The 15,136-nt window shown below is 48.8% G+C and overlaps 1 protein-coding gene across 6 annotated transcripts in view; it reads left to right on the forward strand.

Moving 5' to 3' along the window:
* Positions 1-15,136, forward strand: part of DAPK2 (death associated protein kinase 2) — a 124,145-nt gene that overhangs the window by 85,106 nt on the left and 23,903 nt on the right. For 5 of the 6 annotated variants that reach the window (XR_003001830.1, XR_003001832.1, XR_003001831.1 and 2 more), the window contains one exon: positions 13,025-13,154. Coding sequence is in view for 2 of the 6 variants with exons in the window: in XM_024735184.1 (XP_024590952.1) it covers positions 13,025-13,154 (130 nt within the window). In the remaining 4 variants the exon portion in view is untranslated. Of the gene's footprint in view, positions 1-5,591; positions 5,711-13,024; positions 13,155-15,136 lie in introns of those variants that run through there. The other variant, XR_003001833.1, reaches the window with a different exon arrangement.

Consider the following 15,136-nt stretch of genomic DNA (forward strand, 5'->3'; position numbering starts at 1 on the left):
AAGAACCATATAATGAACACCATTATGCCCTCCTCCTGCATTCAACATTTGGCCACATTTGCTTTACCTCTTTCTCTCTTTAAAAAAGAAAAAAAAATTTACATATATATAGAAAGCATTTTATATATATATATATATATATATACACACACACACACACACACACGTGCATATGTGTGATTTTTAAAATTAAAAATAATATCTAATAAAAATTTTAAAGTATTAAAATGTATGTAATTTATTAAAATTATGGTATAATTGGAAAGAAAATTGTAGCTATCTTGACACTTCACTCTAAACACTTCAATAAGCATCTCTCAAGATTAAGTTCAGTCTCCTACCAACCCACAGAACCATTATCACACTTAAGAAAATTAACAATAATTTGTGGAAGACCTTTAATTGGTAAAAAAAACATTATTCTATTGCTTATTTAGAAAGAAAATTCTCCTGACAGTGGAGAGAGAATGGATGGGAGAGAGTAGGCCAGTTGGAGGTAATGATAAGACTGTGGGAAAGAGATGAACCGAAGGTACCCCATAAACTTTTCTTAAAAAATGAAGTCAATGGTCGTTTATGCTATTATAAAAAGTAACAAAATACAGAAACATACAAAGAAGTTACCTGCAGACTCTCTACTCCAAAATAATCATTATTAACATTTGTTATATTTTCTCCAGCTTTTTCTGAACAGGGTGTGTGTGTCTGTGTGTGCACGTGTGTGTGTGTGTGCGTGTTAAGGTGTTATAACTATACTACTTCTACAATTTTCCTGCTTTTTTCACTCTACATTCTAACCCAAGCAGGCCACATGGGCTCTGTAGTGATTTACTTTGCTGTTGAGGCTTTTATACAAGTCTTTCTGATTTCCTTACCCTCTTGGCATGTTCTGAGGGTGGACCCTGTTTCCTGTTCCTCATACCCAAAGCTTAGCTTATGCCCCAGCCTCAGTATGTGCCCCATGGGCTCTTCATCTCAGCTCCATGCATCAGCATGGGAGCCCAGAGCCCTAGGGATGCATCCTGGCTGCTTCATCAACTACTGCAGGGCCACCCTAGGGTGACCCGAGGAGAAGTGAAATGAGGACACAGAGCTCCTAAATGGTTGAGGGAAGGAACAAAATGTGGCAAAAATTAAACCATGGAGAGCCATAATTGAAAGAGTTGAAATATAGCAGTAAATGTGTGAATTGGGAGCATTAAACCAACAAGCCGCTTTTTATGAGATACAGCAGGAGGCCACATGGGAAATGGAAAGAGGAGAAGATTGTGGGTCAAGCCTGCATTTAAGTCTCACCTCTGCTAGGTAAGGTTGGGGAGGTCATGGCTCTGACCTTTCCTGGCCTTGAAAGTGGAGATAATATTGCCCCTCACTTCCTCACCCAGGAATGGAGTGAGGGGCCAGGGGGAGATCAGTGTTTCTGAAAGGTCCCTGTAAACTCTAAGACTCCTTACAAGTGCTGGCTATGAATTTTAACTAGCCTCCCTATGAGGCCACATTTCTCCCTATTCCTCTCTTTCCTCCAAAGGGATTCAGAAAGGGAGGTGGGCATGGAAGCACCCAAAGGGGTAAAGAATAAGGCGGTGCTTTCCTACCACCAGGCTGGGCAGATTCCCAACGTGGCAGGACACTGTGTGAGGTTGATATGGCTTGGAGTGAATATCATGATCCCTATTTTACAGATGAGGAAACAAAGACAAAAAAGCAGTGCCTTCCTCCTCTTTTGTCCTTACTACCTTTGCCATCACCATTAGGTGCTCAGAGTCTCTTTGCTACTTCCAGCTGCCCACGGCCCTCCACTCTGGGCCCCTGCGCAGGCCTGGCCTCCACTGAAGTATCATGTGTTCAAATAGTACCTTTTAGGTTCCATTCACATCTCTACCATTAGCCCTCCCCATGCAGCTGATCTCAGTAGGAGTGAAAGAACCTGATTCTGGAAGTGGTACAGGGTGGTGGAAAGGTATCTTGGCATGAAAAAACCTGGGTGAAAACCTAGCTGCACCACTTCTTAGTCATGTGGCCTTGAATAAGTTAATTAACTTCTCTGATCCTCAGTTTCCTCATCTGGGAATCACAGACAGTAACTTAGTCTACTCAGATTCTGTGCAGTGGTATTCTGGTAGTAGCTGGATCTCCAATAAACATATGTACACACACACTAAATTATTGTAAAGTCTACTGATATAAAGGTTTATAATGTAATTTACAAGTAATAAAATATATAAGACTTTTATTTTGTAAATTTCACAAAAATAAATTGATTCTTGTAGAACACTTTCCTTGGTTTTTGCTGACGTCTTGTATCAATACCAACCTATGGATGCAATAGACAAATGAGTGTAGTTCCAACAGGATTGTTCGTTGATATTTTTGTTTATGTTAACAAGTAAGGTGAAAATGAAGCAATGAAGATGTGTGTTGGAACTTTACTTGTTTGCCAATGACATGAGTGACTTCTTTGCTGAATTGGATAATGGTTTCTGAATATTGAAAAATATTTCTTCAATTTTCTCTGCTAGCACAAAATAATGGCTATAGACACGACACCCTTATAAGTTTAATCTCTGTTATTAAGTGATTTTCTGCAGCACTTCCTAAGTCTAGGATCAAGAAATCAAGTCCTGATTTGTAGTGTCTGCGGATTTCTGTGGTGTAAATACACCCACTGGGGCCAATTTCAAGGCACCAACTTGATGACACTGACTAGAGCTAGGAAGAGGGGTGCAGTAACATACCATGATGAAGTATTTCCCCCATTCAGAGATAAAAGGCATTAAATAACCTCAAGAACATAGAAAATAATAAAATATAATAGAAATAAAGAAATAAAATATAATAGAAATAGAAATTTATAATTCCTAATAGAAATTAGGAAGTAACACGTTTTTAAAAATTGATTTATTTATTTGGTTGCGTGGGGTCTCAGTTGCGGCAGGCGGGCTCCTTAGTTGTGGCGTGCATGTGGGATCTAGTTCCCTGACCAGGGTTCGAACCCCGGCCCCCTGCATTGGGAGCATGGAGTCTTATCCACTGCGCCACCAAGGAAGTTCTGGGAGTAATAAGTTTTAAGTATTTTAAATATAATTTAATTAAATATGTTTCTATAATTTAATTTTTAATATTAGAATAATATTCTTACATAGCTCAGTTTAACAACTGGCTTACAACATTCTTGCAAATTTAACAGCAGGCTCTCAGGAGCCGGTAGGCACCGGCTTTAGCCCACCCCCAGCGCTCTGAGACTCGGTTGGTGAGAGCACTTTGGAAACAGGGCGGTGCTACCTGCAGGCCAGCTGTGGTGGTGGCAGCAGTGGTGTAAAAATAGTAATGGCAGCCAGCATTTATTGAGGCTGTAGTAAATGTGCAGGCTCTTCTCTGAGTGCTCTGCATGTGTTTACTCCTTTTAACCACATGACAACCCTGTGAGGGAGGGAGGTTCCATGGTCGTGGCCATTTTATAGAAAGGGGAGGTTGCTCAGGGGCTCCTAGGTTTTCTTGTGCCTCCTCAGAACCCCTTACCATATTAACATTCCCGTTTCGCAGATGAGGGGCCAAGGATCAGAGAGGTGAATGACTTGCCGAGGTCACACAGCTAGCCTGGGGCAGAAGCAGGGTTCAACCCAAGTCTGGGGACTTCCCTGGTGGCACAGTGGTTAAGAATCCACCTGCCAATGCAGGGGACACAGGTTCGAGCCCTTCCTGGTCCGGGAAGATCCCACGTGCTGCGGAGCAGCTAAGCCCGTGCGCCACAACTACTGAGCCCATGTGCCACAACTACTGAGCCCACGTGCCACAACTACTGAAGCCTGCATGCCTAGAGCCACAACAAGAGAAGCCACCACAATGAGAAGCCCGTGCACCGCAATGAAGAGTAGCCCTCACTCACTGCAACTGGAGAAAGCCCGCGCGTAGCAACAAAGACCCAGCTCAGCCAAAAATAAATAAATAAGCAAATAAATAAGTTTATTTATTTATTAAAAAAAACCAAGTCTGTCCAATGAGAGGGCCCTCTTTAGTGCTGGTTCCCCAAACACTAGGCACTATATGATTTTGACTTTCTTGCAGAACTTGCTTTAGAAAACCAATTCTGGAGCCTCACTCCTGGTGGGTTGATTTAATTGCTTTGGTATTTTTAACACAGTCCCCAGGGGATTCCAATGGGTAACTAGCTCAGATGGGCCCCAAAGCACAGCTTGGGGCTCAGAGTGCCTGGATTCAGGCCCAGGTTCCTCAGTGGTTAAATGGAGGCTCCGACCATCCACTGCTTGGCGGCTGTGAGGAATAAGGTGATGTGTGAGGAGAGCCCAAGGCAAATGCTGGTTGTCGTGTGACACAGACCAGAGAGCCAGCATTGCTGATTGGCCCAAGGCTGAAATCCAGTGGTCCTAGAATGGCCTTGAAAGTGAATTTTTATTTCCCTCCCTCTACCCAATAAGAGCACAGACCCGTGCGCCACAACTACTGAGCCCATGTGCCACAACTACTGAGCCCACGTGCCACAACTACTGAAGCCTGCATGCCTAGAGCCACAACAAGAGAAGCCACCACAATGAGAAGCCCGTGCACCGCAATGAAGAGTAGCCCTCACTCACTGCAACTGGAGAAAGCCCGCGCGTAGCAACAAAGACCCAGCTCAGCCAAAAATAAATAAATAAGCAAATAAATAAGTTTATTTATTTATTAAAAAAAACCAAGTCTGTCCAATGAGAGGGCCCTCTTTAGTGCTGGTTCCCCAAACACTAGGCACTATATGATTTTGACTTTCTTGCAGAACTTGCTTTAGAAAACCAATTCTGGAGCCTCACTCCTGGTGGGTTGATTTAATTGCTTTGGTATTTTTAACACAGTCCCCAGGGGATTCCAATGGGTAACTAGCTCAGATGGGCCCCAAAGCACAGCTTGGGGCTCAGAGTGCCTGGATTCAGGCCCAGGTTCCTCAGTGGTTAAATGGAGGCTCCGACCATCCACTGCTTGGCGGCTGTGAGGAATAAGGTGATGTGTGAGGAGAGCCCAAGGCAAATGCTGGTTGTCGTGTGACACAGACCAGAGAGCCAGCATTGCTGATTGGCCCAAGGCTGAAATCCAGTGGTCCTAGAATGGCCTTGAAAGTGAATTTTTATTTCCCTCCCTCTACCCAATAAGAGCACAGAGACAGTAGGTAGTGGTTTTCTCTGACTTTACCAGGCAGGGCTTCTAGAACCATGCAGCAGCCTCCCATAGAGAAGCAGGCTGTGAGTGAATGTCCAGAAGCTGTGGTTTAACAAATCCAGTGCAACTGGGTTGGGGCCCTTCCCTAAGATGTGCGTTTTCTAGGAAAAACATGGAGCTGGAGGGACTTCCCTGCTGGTCCAGTGGTTAAGAATCCACCTTCCAATGCAGGTTACAAGGGTTCGATCCCTGGTCGGGGAACTAAGAATCCACATGCCGCGGGGCAACTAAGCCTGCGTGCCTCAACTAGAGAGCCTGCATGCCACAAACTACAGAGCCCACGTGCTCTGGAGCTGGCGCGCCACAACTACAGAGTGCTGAAACTAGAGAGAAACCCACGCCACAACGAAGAGCCCAAGCATTCTGGAGCTTGCGCACCGCAACAAAGATTCCATGTGCCACAACTAAGACCTGATGCAGCCCAAAAAAAAAAAAAAAAAAGAGGAACGCATCAGTTAAAAAAAAGAAAGAAAGAAAAACATGGAGCTGGACCAGCAAGCTGGTGAGTTACCAGAGCTGAGATGGAAATGCCAACTTTGCCAGCCGGCTGGGGTGATCTAAGTGGGCACCCTTACATCAGCTAGAGGAAGCGAGGCAACATGGGAGAGGAGAGAGCACACAGGCATCTTGGGCAAGCGTTTAACCTCTCTGAGCCTTGACTTCTTCATCTGTAAAATGGGGTGATGACGGTACCTACCTCAGAGAGTGAGAATCAAATAAGAGGTGCGTAAACGCTTCGTAAACTAAGTGCTGTAGGTTTTGCTATGCGTGAAACTTCAGATTGGGTGCCTTTGGAAACACAGGCACTGCCCTCAGCAAGTGTGCAGTCTGGTGGGGGAGGCAAGACTAACACATAAAGGTCTTGGCAGTGCTTGGTGCTGCAGGTCAAGATTGCTGCACGAGTGTGGAGCTGGGAGAAAGAAGGAGGGCTGGGCTGGGTATCCAGATGATGCTTCCTGGAGAAGATAGCATTTTGACTGGGCCTGGAAAGATGGGTAAGAGTTCAATAGGCAGATGATAAAGACCTCTGGAGAGGAGCGGCAAGACCAGGAAAATAAGCACAGAGATGATGACAACGGCTACAGGCCACTTTATATGCCTTGTTTGATCCTCTTAGTAACCCTCTTGAGGTAGGTTCCATTGTTACCCCTAATTTACAAGTGAGAAGCCTGAGGCTGAGAGAGGTTAAGTAACTTGCCTGGTGTCAGACTGCTGGTAAATGGCAAAACTGGGATTCGAACCCAGGATCTAAGGCTCTTAGTCATTGTCTGTGTTGACTCCCTAAAAGCAGGTTGTGCAAGAGACACACATGTGACTACGCCGATTCTTTCATTCCTTTACCTGGTAAACCATTCCTGAGCACCTACTACATTGCAGTCCCTCTTGGGTGCGAGGGATGGAAAAGAGAGGCAAAGCCCCTGTCCTCCCCTGTGGGGCGTCAGGTTAGTGGGGAGTAGTTGTAGTGCAGTTGGTTCTCTGCCAGAGGTATGTCCGTGTACCTTGCCGGCCCTTGGGTAGAAACAACTAGCTGTGTGTATTGACGGGGAGGGGGTCACAGAAGATGTTCCAGTGGGGAAGTGCTGGAGCTGGGTGGTGAGAGGGGAGGAAGCCTGTCAGGAAGGCATTCCAGCAGAGTGAACTGCAGGTTGGGGTGGGGGTGATGAAGGTCCGCTGGCACACGGCAGAGGATGTGCTGTCCAGAGGTGGGAGGGCCTTGAATGTTGATGAAGGTGGACGTTGGGCCCGGGCCGCACTGGAGCCTGGTGGGGAGGGGCTGCCTGTGGTCTCATCTACAGTGTGCTGGGGGGTGGGTGGGGAGAATTTGCTTCAGCACCATGGAAACCTGCCCACAGAGCCCTGGCAGCATGCGGCCCTGCTTTCTCAGGTTGCCCAGCACTTGCTGAATAACCTGGGACTGTGCTTGACATTTCCAGGGAAGGTTCCTAGACAGCTTCCTTGTCCCCACAGCACAGACCTGGCTGGGCTCCAGCTCTGCTGAGCTGGGCAGCCTCACCTGGTGATGGGCAGGCCGTGCAGGCACCTGGAGAGGGCACTGGGCCGAGGGTCAGCAGACTTGGGCTCTGCTCTTTGCTTGGTATCCTTGGCATTTCCTTGACCTCTCTGGGCAGCCCTGCAGCATGAAGGAACTAAACAGTCTCTGAGGTCCCTTGCAGCCCCAACATTGTGAGTCTGGGGGGGAAACGGGATGGGGGGAGGCAAGCAGAAGATGAGTGGGGGAGGAGGCAGGTCTGTGAAGGGCATGTTTTTCAGATTCAGCAGGGTTTCAGTAAAGTTCCCAGGGACGACTGTTGTCACTGCTGCATCCCTGAAAAGAGAGAGCAAACATAGCCACCCTGCTCTGAAATCTCCTTGGGCACCGCTCCTTACATGGACCATCTCCCTGAATTCTCAGGACACTGTATGCCTTGGTAGGTGTTCCCATTTTGCAGATGGGGAAACCAAGGCTCCAGGAGGTCCAATGACTTTGCCCAGGTTTCACTGTGAGAGGTAGAGGTGGAATCTGAGCCCAGGCCTGACTCTAAGCTCTGGTCTTTGGAACCTCACTTCATAGATCCCCTGAGGCTGCCTTCGTCCTGCAGGGGCTCTTAGACATGCTGTACCAGGCCAGTAGGGATCACCCGACAAGGGCCCCCCCCCCCAAGAGGATCAGCTTCCAGATGGCACCATAGTAGGTGCCTCAGGCCAGATCCACTGGGCTGCTAAAGGGCACATTGGCCCACAGCTGTCTGCCTGATGGGCTGAGTTGGTGGCTTTATTTTAACAGGTGGGGAAACTTTCACCTCCTGGTGGCTACGCCATGGGCCCTGGGCTCGGCAGTGGCAGCATCTATGGAAATGTGATCCCTTCCTCCAGCCGTGCTTTGGAGGTGACGTCAGGTGTGTGGGTGAAGTATTTGGTTGAAGTAAATAAAGCTGGAGGAGAATGACAGGAGTGAGGGAGTGTGGATGGGCTTGCACTACCCCAAGGGCAGTCTGGCTTGGCAGTCTGCTCTTCTTTCCTGCCCTGGAACCAGGAGACCTGAGGCTTTGTGGTCCTGCCTTGGGGCCCAGAGGAGTGGGAATTGGCCCAGCCAGCTTGGAGGATGTACCACCTGGCAGCTACAGGGCCTAGAGCTTGAAGAGGCTTTGGCTATCATCCAGGGTCTATTTTGAAGTTGGGAGACAGAGGCCCAGAGAGAGGAAGTAGCCTGCTTAAGCTCACACAGCCTTGGGTGGTAGAGTTGAAATTGGAATTTCCCAATACCCAGGCCTGGGCTCTTTTCCACCACCCTACCCTGGTGGTCAGTAGGACCACTGAAGATATTTAACCAAATAGGGTGCTGTGGTGGAGAGAGCAGGAGCTGGACTTCCCGGGAAGCTCATCCTGACTCTGCCATTATCAGCTGTTGGACCTTGGGTGCATGTTTTATCATTCTAAGCCTCTGTTTCCTCATCTGTGGGATGGGGTTGATAATAGTACCTACCACTCAGGGTGGCTGCAAGGATGACATAGAGCACTAGTGCAATGCCTGCCTTGGTAGATGTGCAGTAAGTGTCAGTCCCTACCTTGCTTCCTCGCCTCATCAGATTATTACGGGAGGTTGGGATAGCAAGAAGGAAGCCTTGCTGAAAGTCGGAGAAGCTGCAGATATGGGGTCCAGGTCCCCTGGCCAGCCTAGGATCTCCTTGGTAGCCTGGGCAGGAAGTAGGAAGCATTGGTGGCGGGGAGCCTGTGACCTCCGTGTACTCCCAGTCAGGGCTGGTCTGAGGTGAAGGTGCATCTGGTCCAAATGATCCAACTTGTGAGAAGTGAGTGAGGTGGGGACAAGGACCCAGGTCTCCACCACCTAGCAGAGCATTCTTGGGGGGCCCACCTCCCAGCCTGAAACCCCTAGACCCCCATCACTTTATGCAGACCTGTCTTGGGACTCTCTTTGCCAGGACTTCTGTTTTCTCACTGAAATGAGGGGGTTCAGCCCAGGAGGTCCTGACGCTCCTTTCTGAGTCTCTGGACACAGCACGAGGGCCAGGCCAAGGGCGGGGCGTGGGGCTGCTCACCAGGGTGAAAGCGTCACAGGAAGAAAGGCATCCTGGGATGGGAAACAGGTGTCGGGGCAGGAAAACAGCTGTGCCTGAGCCAGGGTGCGAATTTGCCCCAGGCTGCTAGGACCAAGCTGCATTCCCACTTCTTCCTGGGATAGATTCCCAGGACCCTTGAGAAGCAGGGAAGGGGGACCATTTAGTCTAGTGGTTAGGAGCACAGGCTTTGGAGTCGGACAGAAAGAGGTTAAACTCCCTGGTCCATGAATCAGTATTTTTTCAGTTTTGGTTTCTTTTCCTAAGAAAGAGGAATGATAAACACCCACCGTATAAGGTAGTGAGAGGGTCAGTGAGGTATAAAGTATGTCCTGTGCCTGGTTAGCACTGGACCTGCACATTGTAGGGATTTACTAAATGGCACCTGTCTTCATTTGGGGAACATTTACCGAGCACCTGGTGGATGTCAGGCTCTATGCTAACCTTTGGGTAGTTGATAGGAGTTAAACCCTCGGGAAGCTCTTAGCCCAGTGGGGCAGACAGGTCGGTAAACTGACAAGCTCGAGGTAGTGGGAAAAGCACTGAAATAGGGGAGGTGCAGGGTTTGATGGGAACTGGAGTAGTGGCGGGTGTGGGCAGCAGGGGGAGGCTTTCTGGAGGAGGTACTATTTTTGCTGAAATGTGAATGTGAATTAGCCAGGTTGGGGGTACGGACAGTGCAGGGAGAGTGTCCCACGCAGGGGAGCAGTCACCTGCTGTGATAGGTTCTTGGGGTGGGGCAGGGGACAGACGGGACTCAGGTGAGAAAACGTAGCCTTGCACGGAGGTTCTCACAAGCCAGTGGAGAGGCTGTTTCCCCTGGACTGTGGGCCACCAAGGTGAGAGGATGCGAGGCAAGGACGCTTCTCACTTTTTTTTTTTTTTTTACAAATTTGTCGTTCTCTTTCTGACTTACTTCTCACTTCTTAGGGAGAATCTCCTGGGATTCTCCCAGGGATTCTCCAGGAATGCCTGGGAGAATCCTGCCTCCAATTGTTCCTCCTTCCTTCCTGTGGGGTCCCTGCCCCCCACCCCTACTGTCCCCCAGTCCTGGGGACCACCAGGGCTAGTGTGTCTGCCTCTGTCCACTGCGGCTCCCAGCCCTGTTCAGCAGGTTTTGGGTGGTGGTCAGGAGGACCCGGACCGGGCCCCTCAGCCCCAGGGAGAAGCCTCAGGGCCGTTCCCAGGAAGAGAGAAGTTCCCAAAAGGTGGCTGAGGAACGTGGTAGAATGGAGGGAGGAGAAGCCCCCTGCTCAGGAGATGGTGGGCAGCAGGGAGGGTTCAGCTCACCACATGGGGTGCCAGGATGCTTGGGGTCCCTGGGCAGCCACCGGAGGGCCGGGTCAGGGCACTGGAGGGGGCCCCAAGCCTGCATCCTGTGTCCTGACCTCCCCCTGCCCTCACTCTCCTTTCTGCAGAGTGTAAGGAACCGCCCTGCCTTGGGAAAGGACTTTGACACAGTTTCAAAATAAGTTGAGAGAAATCTCCAGAGGGGGAAAAGAATAAACACACTTTTAAAATGCAAAAGGAAACATATTATATATTTTTTTTTTTTTAAAAAGGAGGGATTCCTCGTCCAACACACTTGAGTGAAAGTTTCCAGCCACTGTGAAGTGAGGTCACAGAGACCAGGGAGCCAGGAAGTTCGGGATGGGGACACCTGGGCTGTCTTCAAAGCAGATTCAGAATCAGTTCAGCCAACTTTTAGGGCCACCCTCCACCTGCCCCACTCTGAGCTCTGCGCTGTGGGGGGCGGAGATGCAAAGACCTGAATCCTCCCTCCAGCTGAGGGTCCAGTAGAGCATCAAGGATAGACATCGAGAACTGTCGGACAAGAGAGAGTGTGACAACTGTCATAGCAGAAATGTTCCAATGAGCATGAAGGGGCCCCGGGGGAGGGAGGGTTCACGTCTGTGGATGGGGGGAGAAGGCTCAGTGCTGCTGAGGAAAGGTTTCAAGGAAGAGGTGAACTGAGTTAGACTTTGAAGCCTGGCTAGGATTTCAGTGGGCCGAGATTGAGCAGAGGCTTTCCAGGTAGAGCAGATGATGAGAGCAAAAGTGCAAGGTGGGAAATTCTCCAGTACTTCGAGAAACAGGGACATTCAGTTTTCTTAAACACTTATTTATTTACTTATCTATTGATTTAAAACCGCTCTATTGAGATTTATATGTCACTAGCATGTAATTCACCCATTTAAAGTCTACAATTTACAAAGTTGCACAACTAACACTGCAATCAATTTTAAAACATTTTCATCACCCCCAAAGGAAACCCCGTACCTATCAGCAGTCACTCCGCAATCCCCTAGTCCTAGGCAACTCCCCATCTACTCTGTTTCTGTGGATTTGCCTATTCTGGGTATCTTATATAAATGCAGTCATATAATCTGTGGTTTTGGGTGACTGATCTTTCACTTAGCACCATGTTGTCAAGGTTCATCCACGGTGTGGCATGTATCAGTACGTCATTCCTTTTTACTTTTTTCTCCACCTTCATTCCTTTTTATGACTGAATAGTATTCTGCTGTATGGATATACCCCATTTTGTTTACCTACTCATCAGTTGATGGACATTTGTGTTGCTTCCACTTTGGGACTATTCTGAATATGCTGCTGTGAACATTTGTGTACCAGTTTTTGTGTAGATGTGTGTTTTCAAGGCATTCCATTTCAAGTGGGATCTAGGACGGTCCTGGCGAGGAGTAGCAGGGAAGAAGATGAATAGAGGGACCTGCTCACCCACTGAGTGCTCTGCGTGGTTGGGTGGGAGTGAGAAGGCTAGGCTCAGGATCCTGTTCTAGCCTCACTGGGTGCCTGGGCTGAGTGAGGCCAGGGCAGGGCTGTCCCCCTACCTACACACCCCACCCCCTACAGTTGTGTTAGATCTGGCAGCTGTTTTTCTGTTTGTTTTTTTGTGGTACGCGGGCATCTCACTGTTGTGGCCTCTCCCGTTGCGGAGCACAGGCTCCGGATGCGCAGGCTCAGCGGCCATGGCTCACGGGTCCAGCTGCTCCGTGGGATCTTCCCGGACCGGGGCACGAACCCGTGTCCCCTGCATCGGCAGGTGGACTCTCAACCACTGCGCCACCAGGGAAGCCCAAGATCTGGCAACTGTTTTACTGGGCTGGGAATAGTCTGGGCAGCTGGTATTTTCCCTGGAAATTAGGTGTTTTTTTCCTGTGTCCCACTGAGGGCCAATGTTAGTTAAACACATAGAGAAGTGTGAGCCATACCGTTAGTCTACAGGAGGGGAGTGTTGTCCACAGGAAGCTGACCAGCCAGGGGAAAGAGGTGGTCAGGAAAATGGAGGTCAATAAGCCATGTGTAAAGTGAGGCTACGTTGCAGTGCCCCTCCCCACCCACATACACCCAGAGAGGCAGTGGTTTTGTTTACAGGAAATGCTGCAAGTATCTCCCTGGCCCCATTTGACAGATGGGGAAACAGAGGCACTGCATTAAAGGGATCTGCCATTCAGAGACAGAAACAGGATTAAAGCCAGAGTCTGGTTCTGCTGTCAGCAGCAGGTTTGGTAAAACCCAGGCCTTGCCCTTGGCGTTGTGGCTGTTTTTGAGTTCACAGGAGAAGACTGAGGACACAAAAACAAGAAAGTGTTTATGCTGTTTTGGTGTCCCAAAAAAGAACACCAAACCCCACCCCAAAACCAAAGCAAAAACATAAAATAGGGCTTTAATTACCATCTTTTCTTTTATCCCTTTTCTTCTCTTTTTTTGTTCTCCAGCCAGAAAACATTATGTTGTTGGACAAGAATATTCCCATTCCACACATCAAGCTGATTGACTTTGGCCTGGCTCATGAAATAGAAGATGGAGTTGAATTTAAGAACATTTTTGGGACGCCAGAATTTGTTGGTGAGTTTTAGGCCTGTTTCTCTCCCAACTGAGAATCTGGGATCAGGAGGTAGAGAAATCCCAGTAGTAAACCCTGCATGTGGAGCTGTGGCCTATGGGCTGAGAGATGATGCCTTGGAGACCCCCTAGAAATCTAATGGGTAGGGAAAGAAGTGTCTCACCGGCCTCTGGATGAGGGTCCAGGTGCTGGCCTTGAGCGCCCAGTGGGGCAGTGAGAGGCCAGGTGGGGCTAGAGGCCTTTGCAGAGTTAAATTCTCCCAGAGCTGGCTCCACTGCCTGCTCTTAGAAGAGATTATGAACATTTAAAATTACCTCGCCCTCTTGCATTCCCATAAACTCAACCTTTTCTGGAGTAGCTTTTGATTTCCTGAAAAAGAGAAGGGAAGTCTTCTGCCAGATGCCAGATTCAGCTGCTCGCCTCTCCTGTGTGCCTGGCCTGCATTCACGCACAGGAGGCCCAGCTCCAGCAGAGCCCTGGCGGCTCTGTCTTCCCTCTGTGTCTCTCAGCCTTGGCCCAGGCCTGGTGGGACTTGCACCCCAGGTCGGGGGGGAGGGGGGATGGTCATAAAGAAACAGCTTTGCAGAGGGGAAAGGAATGAAAGTTCAGAACCAACACCTCTCTGCTTTGGGAGTTGGAGTGGTCTTAGAGATGGAGGGAGGGAATGGTCTCCTCAAAGCCTGGGGGCTCAAACTTCTGACCACAGTCTAATCAAAAAGGAAGATGGGATGCGTCAGAACATCCACCCTGATAGATTTTCAGGCCACACATAGCAGCTCTGCAGCCACTGTGGAATGAAACTGCAGAGGCCCCACAGACCCCCTGGCAGGGAAACCTTGCTGTGTGCCAAGCACTATGCCTGGTGCTCTACAGGCATTGTCCAAATTAATCCTTATAGGATCTAATGAAGCAGATTTAAAATATCTTCTCCATCAAGTGCCTTGTTTAAGGCAAAACAACCGGTAGGTGGTAGAGCAGAGATTCAAAAACAGATACATCCAACATCAAAGCCTGTGCTTTTTCCATTAGACCACGTTGTCCTCTATAAGAAGACCTTGCCCTCAAGGAGTGTTCAATTTAGTTTTGGAAACAAGACATCAAACCATCAAATAAGAGTGCTGAAAGGATGTTTTCAGATCACCTGATCTAGTTTAAATGTGGACTTGGAGAGCTAGGGGATTTTACTTAAGGTCAACCAGTGGTTATTCTCCACCTACTATATGACAGATATTAGGTACTGGGGACACAGTGATAGTAAGAAGCCACACTCAGACTGGCGCACCCAGGGTCACACAGTGAGTTGGTGGCAGGGCCAACTTGAACCTGGGGTGCAGGAGTCTAGTCTCAAATTTTGTGCAGGATAGCAGTTGCTGCCCGCCGTTCACATATGTGGTAAAAATGCATGTTTATTTAAGTTCATACCAAGTGTTGAATGATAATAAATGGTTCAACTAGAAATTCAGGGCAGTCATGGAAGAGGTGACACGAGACAGGATGTGGTTAAGTGTAAGGGGAGTGATATAGACAGCTCTGAAAGACTGTTCAGACAAGATATCCACTCTCACAAGGTCAGTGGGATCAGTCCTGGCCTTGAGTCAGTGAGGGACAAAGTGCTGTCGCTGTGGGTGTGGGAGGATCTAAGGGGGGTTGGGAAGGAGCCAGGGTAGAGGAGGTGCACATCCTGGATTCAGAGTTACCACAGCAGGGGTGAAGGGCCAGAATGAGTGTATTTATCAGGGACCATTCACTGTCCACTCTAGATGGATCAGAGGGTTCACACGGGCTGGCAGTGTCAGTGGGATATTGATGGGCAGAGCCAGACTGTGGAGGGTTTTTCCCAGTGGTCTACTGGTAAATGTCTTAACAACCAGGTCTCAAAACAAAACAGAATACAACCCTAATTAGGTTGAATAGCATCTGCCAATTTCAACCTACCAACATGTTGTCACTGAATTCAGAGTTGGGCAAAGATGCACACAGTTGA

Source organism: Neophocaena asiaeorientalis, unplaced genomic scaffold, assembly GCF_003031525.2.
Source record: "Neophocaena asiaeorientalis asiaeorientalis breed wild unplaced genomic scaffold, Neophocaena_asiaeorientalis_V1.1 scaffold264, whole genome shotgun sequence".
NCBI lineage: Eukaryota > Metazoa > Chordata > Mammalia > Artiodactyla > Phocoenidae > Neophocaena > Neophocaena asiaeorientalis.